The sequence below is a fragment of the Gavialis gangeticus genome, unplaced genomic scaffold, assembly GCF_001723915.1.
Source record: "Gavialis gangeticus isolate Ggan-Ray unplaced genomic scaffold, GavGan_comp1, whole genome shotgun sequence".
NCBI classification, from domain to species: domain Eukaryota; kingdom Metazoa; phylum Chordata; order Crocodylia; family Gavialidae; genus Gavialis; species Gavialis gangeticus.
The window spans coordinates 14,628,264-14,640,579 of record NW_017729026.1 but is presented as its reverse complement, the minus strand read 5'-3'; the positions used below and the strand labels follow the sequence as shown (position 1 = coordinate 14,640,579).

General features: G+C 40.3%; 1 protein-coding gene across 2 annotated transcripts in view; it reads right to left on the bottom strand.

The window, feature by feature from the left end:
- Nucleotides 1-12,316, bottom strand: part of TBC1D32 (TBC1 domain family member 32) — a 238,286-nt gene that overhangs the window by 45,934 nt on the left and 180,036 nt on the right. For both annotated transcript variants that reach the window (XM_019520032.1, XM_019520033.1), the window contains exons 28-30: nt 4,078-4,147; nt 3,127-3,242; nt 562-716 (exon numbers count right to left, since the gene is read on the bottom strand). In XM_019520032.1, the coding sequence (XP_019375577.1) occupies nt 562-716; nt 3,127-3,242; nt 4,078-4,147 (341 nt within the window). The remainder of the gene's footprint in view (nt 1-561; nt 717-3,126; nt 3,243-4,077; nt 4,148-12,316) is intronic.

Sequence of the window (12,316 nt, the reverse complement as noted above, 5' to 3'; positions counted from 1 at the left end):
TATATAGATACCTTATTTAACAAAGAATGAAAAGTATGGATCTTCCAGAATTAACTCAGTTTAAAATACTAGCCTTTAAAAATATCGAAGCATTTAGGACCCTATTTATAACGATGTTTCAAAGTCACTAAGACCCTTTCAATATTTTTCTCAGTATAACACTGATATTTGGTACCTTTTAATTATTTTTAATACAGCAAAGCTAATAATCAAAACAATGAACTTCAGTATTACAATAATAAAACAATCCACTCAATAGTAGCTTCAGCCTACGCACAGAATTTAACACCACTAATAAAGCTTATTTTATTGCCAACTTTAAAATTCAATAAACACTGCTGTTACCATGAGTCTACCTGTTATTTCAGTACCTTTAAACAGCCATTTGAGCAAATGTCAAATCTATATTTTTCTAAGAGAATTTTTAAGGAACAAGCACTCAGAGCTTTAATGAAAAGTTAATGCATTATTAAAACAGTCAGTGAAATTGATAAACATTCCTTTTAAAAAATTCAAAGCTGCCTTAAAAAAAACAACCAAAAAACATCTTTAACATCTTACAGACATATGTAGTCTTGGCAGCCAGAGAAATGCTGAGATGAGAAGATGAGAGAACTGCTGAAGAAATGTTAATGTTTTTTCTCTGTCTCCTAACATTATCAGGAATACAGATGATGCAAACCAGTCATGGCCAGCATAATGTCCCTGCAGACAACCTGTTTAAGAAGAAAATTAAGGAACCCAGCAAACTTCCATTAGTATGCAAGCATTTTTCTTTTCTTTAAAGACAATAGAAAAACAAACAAAAAACCCCCAACCAAACAAAAAAAACCCACAACCCCCCAAAAACAAACTAAGGGAGGAAAAGTAGATTCACGTGTGAATCATAACAAGTCATGTACTTAAAAAAAATTATACCATACTAAAAAACAAAACAGGAATCCTGGAAATAACTAATAATCTGAAAAAACAAATATCATCTGTACATCTGGGGACCTGATGTACCAGCTCCAAAGTTTTGTACCAATATAGTACAGCATCAGAGCAACTGGAGAAACAGATTGCAACAGAGCAACTAGGATTTTGGCAAAGCAGACCGACAGAAACCAGGCAATGAATTTGAGAATTGCAAAGGAAAAGGCAAAAGAGCGTGGACAGCTTTGTAAGTCTGATCCATAAATCTACTGCTGTGGTGAATACACAAAGTAATGATTAAGGATACTGAAGGAGATGTACCAGCATATTTGACTGACCTACTATGGAAACTGTGTGAAGGACAGAAAGCTGGACTGGTATCAGAATGGTTCAAAGTATGGAAAAAGAGTTCGATAAGCCATCTTGTCTCCAACACATTTTAATATCCATGCAGAAATGATCATGTATGAAGCCCTAAATGGAAGGTGGTGGCTTATTAATTTGTGATATATAGACAGCTGTGCCACTACCCTAGAAGAGCTGAAAGATGTAGTTTCCAACCAAAGATTAGTTGTAAAGTTCCAACCAAAGATTAGTTGTGCAGTACTTGGGTGCACTCTTAATGGAAGACAATAAATGCATCAATGAAGTAAGACACAGTTGAGGAAAATTTCCTTATGAACTAACTTATACTGAGAAAGGGTTAACTTGATCTATGGAGGGTTTAACCCGATCTAGTGAACACCTGCACGTGTTCACAGCACAGCTGTGGCCATCACCCTAACACCTGGGCTGTGCTGTTCCTGGCCCCCTATGCCCCCCCACTGACTAACTTGGCTATTAGCCCCCTCACATAGCAACCCTCCCACCACAGATTCACCAACCCCCAGACCCACCAGCTACCCCTGATCCTGCACGCCTCTGCCCCAGCCTCAAGTTACTAAACCTTGGGGGGCTGTCAGCTCTGCTCCCACTCTACTTTTAGGCACCTTAATGTAAGCTGCTTAAACCTATACTAAAGTGCAGTGAACCCTAAGGAGCTGGAGAAAAAAAATTACTAGCACTTGAGATGATGCGCTTCGAAAGGACACTGAATTTTTCTTAGACCCAATAACAAATCCAACATATGGGCACTCAATAGCATTAGAACTAAATCTGGATTAATGGAAATTGAGAGAGAAAAAAAAGAAACTGATCTGCTCAGGTCCCTTCTGACCCTACCAGCTATGAAACTACGAAATACCACAGGCACTTTCTAAAAATAACAGGAGGCAGTTTAGAAAAGAATGTAATAGAAGACTGTGCACCAGGGAAGAGAAAGGAGGACTGACCAAGGAACTGAGGCTAGGAAGACACACGGAAGACTTGACTGCATTATATATAACTTGAATGGCAAGGCTGACAAAAGACACAACTAATTGAAGATCTTTTTGTTCATCGTATTGCTGACTCTGTAAATGAGAAGGGCACTTGACTGAACTATCCAAATGCAACAGAAGAGATACATTTCAGTAAGGCAACAGGTTTTAGCTTCCAAACTGCCAAAACTTCTGAGGTATATAAAATAGGAGTAACCAATAAAATGAAAGCCTTAAAAAAGTGCCACATATATTTTGACCTTGTCCTTAAGCATTTAAAAAATAAAACAAATTCATTACAAAAGTTAGCATAGACAGGCAAAAGAGAGTTTTCTTTTATATAATTTTATAAAAATAAACAGAAATGTAACTATTCTCGTAAAAAGTAAGAAAATCAAAACCTTAGTGCAAATTAAATTATAATGATTAAGTATTAAATGTTCAATGTGATTAGTATTGTCCCCAAAGGCATACACAAACATACAGAAGTCCTATTGAAGGTAAGGACCCAGTGCTACTATACACATATATAAAAAGATCTAATATAAATGAGGCATATTAAAGCCCAAAGGACTTAAGATTAAAGTAGACAACAAGCTTAACAAACTCGAGGTGATGAAAGGGCAAGAATGAAGGTAAGTGATATTATTCTGTTTAATGGAGACTTTCTAATTATATAAAGATTATTAGCAGGGGTGGACGTCTTTCTGTACAGTGTCTTCCTAATTACTTTTTAGTTTCTTCCACTGTCAGAAAAATCAAAGTATCAGAAGACTGTAAAAAATGCTCTGGCAGTTCAACTGCTACTGTTATTTTATTGGATATGGTAATTCACGTTATCAGGAAAGGATACGAAGTGAGGACTTTATAGTTGTTTTCTGCTCCTTTAGAAATTTCTCAGAATGCTTTAACACCAAACACAGATCATTTTCTGCGTTGTCGTTCAATAAATTTAAATATTTTCCATACCTAGCAACAACAAAAAACCGCCAACATTTTAAGAAGCGAATTATTTAAGTTTAAATAAAAAGTTGTTTAAAGTTTATTTAAAACAGGTTGGATTAAATAAATCCAAAATTTATAAATAAATCAAACATTTTAGAGTTTACAGAATTAAGTATTCATACCAGTGGACAGAATTACTAGTTTAAATTTGATCAAGAAGCACAGCAGGCATTTATTATTCAAATCTGTCAGCCTTCATTTTTTTAAATGAACACTACTTATTTGTAAATACTGTAATATTTTATCTAATAATGTACATTTTGTTCCTGTACACTGTTATCCTTATCACTAATAAGTAAATCCTGATGTTTCCAATTACACTTAGTGATAAAAATAAATCTAGATGGAATTATAAAAATCAGTCTGTAGAACTACAGTCACCAGAACTAAATTACATTATTTTACCCTTCATAATGGTCTTGCAAATTACAAATGAACTAATATAAGTAAATGGCATATGACTAAGCTTAGCTAAACACAGAGCTATTTAAAGAGGCAACGTTGGGATAAAAATACATAACGGGATAATGTAAGTTTAACTGTAAATCTTTCTAAACAAGTTGCAATTAGCCCTCAGCATAATAAAGGATAATAACCTATATAATTTGTTGCAGATAATTTAATGATATTCTAATATACCTTTTTCATTTGGAAAATAAGAATTAATTTTCTCAAAGACGATCTTTAGATTTAAACAGTACAAAATGTTGAGCTGACGGATTAACTATCATTAAAGTCATTCCAAGGAAATCAAACAAAATCTAGAAATACTCTAGGGAAACATTTTTATACAATCTACCTGACTGTCATTTTAATGCCAAGTTGCTGCACAGATGAAAGGCTTTCATTCTTCACATTCGCATCAGCAGCTAAAAACAAAAGAAAAAAAAGAAATATAAAAAGGTATTAACGTTTGTATTGTAATCATGATTTTAACTGAAAACTGATGGAAGCAATATTTTTACATATTTTAATGTCAAATCTTGAGACTGTTTTGTTTTGGAAGTGCTGTCAGTAGCCTCTACAAAGAATACAACAGGAAATTACAAATACCTAATGCATCCCCTTTTATAAAAAATACATTTGAAAACGAAAAGTTCTTGTTTTGCATGGTCACAACTGGACATGTGCAAAACTAGAACAAGCAATTACATGGGGACTTGGTCTTTGGGTCCCATTCTTCACACATTCTGACACTTCTTGGAGGAGGATACAAATAAAACTGACTTTTGATCCAGGAGTTTTAGACATTTCTAGTTGTAAAGTTGCACTTACTTTCTCCATCATAAATCCCACAAAATATATTATAAATATTGAGCTGAAGAAGACATAAAAGTACTTTCATTTATTGTTCCTTAAAATGGTAACATTTTATGCACTTTGCATTAGATTAAAAAGCTGTAAAGCAGACCAACAAACTAATACACCTGGATGCATTAAAACAAAGCATCCTCTGTAATTGTTATTTTCTTCAATATTTAAATCCTAAATGGGAAAAGAAACCCTAACAAAAAGATCTACTCTCTTGCTCTCACATTTTAATTAAGGACAAAGGTAGATTCCTAAGCAAACACTCAGTATGCAATGGGTGCATTTATAAGTGCGCTTAATTGTGCAGTAGGACTAATTTGCTACAGTGTAGTGTCACAAAAGGCTATTAGCATGCTTTTAGCTAGATGAGATGTGTCATTAGCATGGAGCAATAAACTCTAGCACATATTGCACTGGAGTTTATCACCCCTCGGTGTTGCGTTTGAATGTGCACATGGTACCGCAGCACACTGAGCTGGGTTGGATCAATTATTATGCTCCAGCACATGCAATTAAATCGAGTCTGCTCCAACATGCTGTAATTACAGTGCATCGGAGCAGCCCCCACACAAATGTATAGGCACCCATATAAATTAGAGTTGGAAGGGACCCATATAAATTAGAGTTGGAAGGGACCATCCTAACCAAGGCTTTGTCTAGCCAGGTCTTAAAAATCTCCAGGATGCAGATTTCACGGTCTCTCTGGGTAACCTGTTTCAGTGCTTTACTACCCTTCTATAAGATTTTTCTAATATCCAACCTAAACTTCCCTTGGTACAACTTGAGACCATTGCTCCTTGTTCTGTCATCTGCCACCACTGAAAACATCTAGTTCCATCCTCTTCCGAACCACCATTCAGGTAGCTGAAGTCTGCTATATAATCCCCATGCAGGCTTCTCTTTTCCAGACTAAATAAACCCAGTTCCCTCAGCCTCTCCTCAGTCATGGGCCCTAGCTCCCTCACCATTTTTGTTCCCATCTACTGGACTCTCTCCAGTTCATACACACCCTTTCTGTAGTGGGGGCCCCAAAATTGAACACAGTACTCCAGATGTGGCCTGATCAGTACTGAAGAGGGGAATAATCACTTGCCTTGGCCTGTTGGCAACATGCCTTCCAATGCAGCCCAGTATGCCATTACCCTTGTTGGCAACAAGGACACACTGTTGGCTCATATTCATCTTATTGTCCATTTAACCCCCAGGTCCATTTTTGCAGAACTGCTGCCCAGTCAGACAGCCCCCAGCCTGTACCAGTGCATGGGATTGCTCTGTCCTAAGTGCAGGACTTTGCACTTGTCCTTTTTGAACCTCATGAAATTCCTTTTGGCCCAATCCTTCATTTTGTCTAAGTCACTCTGAATCCGAGTCTTACCCTTCAGCGTATCTACCACTCCTCTCAGCTTGGTGTCATCTGCAAACACGCTGAGGATGCACTCCAGCCCATCTTCCAGGTCACTGATAAAGATACTGAACAAAATTGGCCCCAGGACCAACCCCTAGGGCACTCCACTTGATACTGGGTTCCAACTAGATAACAAGCTATTGACTATCACTGTCCGAGTCCAATGATCCAGCAAACTTTCTATCCACCTTACACCTGTCTATTCATCCAATCTGAACTTCCTTAGCTTTCTTGCGAGAATGTTGTGCAAGACCATATCAAAACTCTTGCTGAAGTCAAGGTATGTCATGTCCACTGCTCTTCCCACATCCACAGAGAAAGTCATCTCAATATAGAGGCCAATCAGGTTGGGCAGGCATGACTTGCCCTTGGTGAATCCGTGATTACTGTTTGTAATTACCTTCTCCAAGTGCTTAGAAATAGATTCTTTGAGGACCTGCTCCATAATTTTCCAGGGATTGAGGGGAGGGTGACTGGTCTGTAGCTCACCAGAAGCTCCTCCTTTCCCTTCCTAAAGATGGGCACTATATTTGCCCTTTTCCAATCATCTGGGACCTCTCCCAACCCCTTTCAAAGATAATGGTCAGCAGCTCTGCAATCACACTGGCCAACTCCCTCAGCACTCTTGGGTGGCATTGCATCTGGTCCCACAGAGTTGTACATGTCCGTTTTTTCCAAATAGTCCCTAATCTGTTCTTTTGTTGCTGTTGGCTGCTCACTTACTCCCCAAACTGTGCTGCCAGGTGCACTAATCAGGGAGCTGTACTTGCCTGAGAAGCAAGAGGTGAAAAAAGCATTGAGTACTTCAGCCTTTCAATTTCATCTGTCACTAGGTTGCCTCTCCCATTTAGTAAGCAACCCATACTTTCCCTAATCCTTCTCTTGTTGCTGACATACTTGTAGAAAACTTTCTTGTTACTCTTCACATCCCTTGCTTCAACTCCAACTAAGCTTTGATCTTCCTAATTTAATCCCTGCATGCTTGAGCAATAGCTTTATACTCCTCCCTAGTTGTTTTCCCCAAGTTTCCACTTCTTGTAAACTTCCTTCTGCGTTTTAGCTCACTAGAGTTCCCTGCTAAGCCAAGCTAGTCATTTGTCATACTTGCTAATCTTTCTGTGCATTGGGGTGATTCACTCTGCACCTCAGTAAGGTGTCTTTAAAATATAACCGGCTCTCCTGTACTCATTTCCCCCTTAGACTGGCCTCCCAGGGGATCCTGCCCATCAGTTTCCTGAGTGAGTCAAATTCTGCTCTTCTGAAGTCCAGGGTTCATACTCTACTGCTCTCCTTCCTTTCTCAGGATCATGAATTCATTCATCTCATGGTGACAGCTGCCCAAGTTGCCATCCACTATTACATCCCCCAGCACTTCTTCCTTGTTTGTGAGCATGAGATGAAGAGCATGGCCCCTCTTGCACCAGGAAGCTGTTTCCAACAATCTCCAAAAACTTCCTCCTGGATTGCTGTTTTTCTCACCTCCCAACAGATGTCAGGGTGATTCAAGTCCCCCCTGAGAACCAGAGCTTGTGATTGGGAAACTTCTGCTAGCTGTTTGAAGAAAGCCTCATGCACCTCATCCTCCCAATTTAGTGGTTTACAGCACACAGCTACCACATCACCCTTGCTGCTCTCCCACCCAATCCTAACCCAGAGACTGTCAACAGGCCTCTCTCTAGTTTCATACTGAAGCTCTAAGCAATCATACAGCTCTTTTACATAAAGAGCAACTCCTCTTCTCCTCTGCCTGTCCTTCCTGAACAGTTTGTACCCATCCACAACAGTGCTCCAGTCACATGAGCTATCCCAAGTTTCTGTTATTCCAGTCATGTCACAGTTCTGCGAATGTGGTCACTTAGGGAGTCTCTTTTCCAGTACTTCCTGCTCATTTCCCAAACTGCATGCATTCATGTACAGACACCTGAGGTAACCAGCCAACTGCCCTACTTTCTCAAGTATGAGAAGGCATCCCCTATTGCCACCTCCTGGTCATCCACATACCTCAGGGCTTTTGTGTTCATCCCTCAACAATCCTAGTTTAAAGCCCTTCTTCACTAGGTTTGTGAACCTGCCTGCAAAGATGCTCTTCCCTTTCTTCATCAGGTGGATCCTGTTTCTTCCTAGCAATTCTTGGAACAATGTGCCATGGTCAAGAAGCCAAAGCCCTGCTGACCATACCATCTGCACAGCCACGCATTGTTCTGTAGTATGTGTCTGCTTCTGCCCAGCCCCTTCCCCTTGACGGATCGAGAAGAACACCAGCTCTCTTCCTGCCTCTTTCCAAACAGACCTTCCCTAGCAAACTCCCCTGGAAACTGGCCTGTTAACTGGTCCTTGGTCCCAAAAAGTTCCCTTTTCCATGCTTCCTCTTACTAAACTTACAGTGAAGAAAGTTGGGAGAGTTTCCAGGCAAACTCCCTGGTGAAGTCCCCCTCACTTGGGACTCTAGTTCAGCATGGGGCTAAAGTACTGGTCTAACTCCTAGATACTTATAGTAAATATATGTAGGTTAGCTACTCTTATTTAAAGAAATAGCTTATCTTAACGGCTTCCTTGCAAAGAGCGGGGCAGCAAACTGACTTGCAAACTACTGTTTGCTGTCTCTGGTCGCTGGCTGCCTGGTCACTTAGGGAGTCTCTTTTTATGACCTTCTGTGCCTGGCTCTGTTCCTTGTTAGGAGTTTTGTCAGACACAGACAGCAATCACCAGAAGCACTTCCAGCTGTGCAGAGCACATGCTCAAAACATACACAGCTCACCAAACAAACACTCAGCAAGCCAAACACACTGGCAGCCCTAGGTCACTTACCTTGCTGGAGCAAGATCTGGAGTCTGGTTCCTTTTCTTTTTCCTCCTTTTGATCTCAGTGAACTGCCTGCAAACTGCTGTGTTTGCTGGCTCTGTTTACTCACTCCCTGGTTGCTTGGGGATTCTCCCTTTATACCCTGCCAGGCCTGGCTCCACCCCCTTGTTAATACTTTTGTCAGACACAGGCAGCAATCACCCAGCAATCACTCAGCCAGCAGCACTCCCAGCTGCTCACGGAATACTTGAAACAGTTCACAATGTCTAACTGTTTTTCGAAACTGGCCATGACCCCTATCACATTAGGAAGAAGGGAAATGAAATAGTGGTCTATAAGCCAACAAAGAAGCCTATCCCCTATACCAGTGTGTCCTGGGAGTACAAGCATGGGGGAGCAAGGAGCCCTGACCACCAGAGAACCTGGGACAAGGGGAACACAACTCCAAAAGAAAAACCCTGTAAAAGAAGAAAAAACTTACCCCCTATAGGATGCCAACAATTTGGGGAGACAAAAGAAAAACCTGTGCAGTTTATTAGCCATGCTTATCTGCAGCTGGAGCCAGGTGACGTCAGCGGGAGACGCCGCCTGGTGGATTCAAAAGCCAGCTCCGAGAGGGAGCGAGCAGGGACTCCAGGAGTGAGAGCACTGGCAGAAGCGAGAAGATCTGACGCGGAGGCTGGCGTCGACACCAACAGAGCCGGAGGAAACATCCCACACTGGCGGTGAATGGCACGGAAGTGCGGGACCCAAGGTGGCTCAGCGAAGAGCCGTGGAAGACCCTGGCTGGGGCAAAGAGACAAATCCTAGATAAGAACACACGCTAGGCTAAAGTTTGGGTGGAAGAAAGAGGGCTGCACAGCCCGATACCTCTCCACTTTCTCTTTTCAGTCTTTTCATTATTTTACTGCACTTATAATTAGTTAAGGTAGTTCCTTCCCTCTTCTCAGTCCTCAGTTTTTTTTTTTTCTCTCTCTTTTACTTTGACACAGGATCTTGCAGGTTATTTTGCTGTAGATAGGTCTTAAGGTGTCTGTAAGCGAATTCTGGTGGAGGAAGAGGGCAGCAGTAGCATACAGCTCAGGACAGAACCAGCAGGCTACTGAGATGCATCTCTACGGGCAGGACATCCAAAAATCCCTGGGTTACGATGATAAGAAGTTTGGACTAACGAAAGCGTAAGGAGCGTGAAGATCTGGAATTGATATCACCAGAGGGCAAGCTGCACAGAGATCTTGAGGCTCATCTCAGAGGCTGGCATATGAACAGGGTGTAGGGGAGGTGGAGCCCCACGTACATCCGCCAGGAGATGCGATAACTCCGGAAGTCCCCACCACTAAAGATCCATGCAAAGTTGTGCCAGGCTAGTTTTGGGGTTTTCCCCGAAGTGACCAAGGGTCTCTTCTAGGATTGTATGAGGTCACATCGCGCCCAAAACCAGGCGCATGTACTAAAGCTGCATGGGAGCAGATAATCGAACAGAGATGGGCACACAGTGTGATCCTCCTGTGGTTGGTTTAGTTGACATCAGGATCAGAATCCTTCAAGGGTGCAGTAAAATGCAGCTACACATAAGACCTGAACTGCAGTCTCCATTTTAATTAATTTAATTAATTTCATGTGCAGTTATTATTGCCCATTTGGTGTTAAGAGAATGCATTTAATTTAACTGATTTTAGTTGTCTTTTCTTCTCCATTGTAGTAATTTATTTCTGCTGGAAAACTTTTTTCTCCTTACTATCTCCCCTTGGATATTTTGCCCCTCTATTTTGAATAAAAATAAAAATTAACATGAGGTTTGGATTTCATAGCAATTCCACATTATATTGTACCCTGTGACATCAAACCTCTTACTTTTGTGCACCAGCATATTTGATGTAACCAGAGCTCTGTACACAGTGCTGCTGTTTAACTGCCAACCCATAAAAATACATGTAAAACTGCAATTTTTGTTTCCCAATCTGGGTCAAAATCCCCTTTTTTCCATTTTGGAACAGTAGATTTAACAAAGCAAAAGAAAATCATTTAGAAGTCAGTGTTCCGATTCAAAATTTGACCCAGAAATCTTAGCACTGCTTTAAGTTACCACAAAACTGTCTAAGAGGCTACAATTTTTGTGGGTGATACCTTTAGATGCCTGGTATCTTTTATTAGACCAATGTAAATAGTTGGAAAACAATTTTTAAGCAAGCTTTTGGGTTCAAAAACCCTTTGTCAGGCTAAGGAAGTTTCAGCAGTTGGTGTGTGCTCTTCCTAGATGGAATGAAAAGTAAAGAAGCTAGAGGATAAGCTGGTATGCATACAAGATAGGCAGTCAGAGAAGATGTAGATTGAGAAGTCAATGGGTAAGAGACTGACTGGGGGGGAGGAGAGAGAAGGGGGATGAATAGTGGAGAAGTACCTGGGGAGTCAGATGTCAGACAGGTAATAATGTTTCATAAATCCAAAGTCTATATTTAGTCCATGATTTTTAGTATCCAGGAGGTTGATGAAGTGGAGTTCATAGGCTTGTCTCTGGGAAATATTTTGTAAGTTTCCTTTGAGGATCAGGACTGAGAGATTGGAGAGAGAGTGGTTTTCTTGTGAGAAATGTGCCCCCACAGGTAATTGGGCATTCCTGTCTTTGATAGATTTCTGATGTGCATTCATTCTGGTGTGTAGTTGTTGTTTGGTCTCTCTTACGTATTTTCCATCAGGGCATTTGGTGCATTGGATGAGATATATTACATTTCTAGGAGGTGCAGCTGTAAGATCCGGAAATGCTGATGGCTCTTTTGTTGGGTGTAGTAATTGTGGGGGTGGTGGTCTGCCTAAGTCCTTAGACCAACACGGCTACAACCTACACCTCTTTAGATGCCTGAAAACTTGTTTAAATCTCTCCCAACTATGCAGTTGGTTTGATAATTGGTTTGATAAAAGAGACCACCCACAAAAATCCCTGTCTCTTGCATATTTCCTGGATTTTCACAGCTCCAACAGTTCAATACAACTACAACATTAGAATCATAGAAAGTGGGGCTACTACCACAAGATTAAAATCATAGAAAAGTAGGGCTGGGCAGGACTTCAGAGGCATAATGTATGGTTTATTTAAATATTGTAGATTCATGGAAAACTAGTAGACTACAGTACTTCTAGGGAACACTGACTGTGATCAAAACATTCCAAAGTCATCTCTGATTCTGTACATACCTTAGCTTTCTACAACAATGATTTGACAGACGTATATCAATAAACTTGTTATATTTAAACTATCTTGAAACAAGTTTTCAAGATATAAGCATCAAAACATCAATTTTCTTAATAAGAGCATGATTTCTTCTCAGAACACAGAGCATGTCTGAACTATCAATTAGAAGGACAGGTGATACAGGTACAGAAGTAATAATGAACAAAATAAGCTATGGCAGCATTTACTTACGTGTTAATTCAGAGAAAGAATTAAACATAAAATACTTCACAATGAACTGCACTGAACAGAGGCAATTCATTTTTTTTCAAAAGAACAAAAACATGGTCA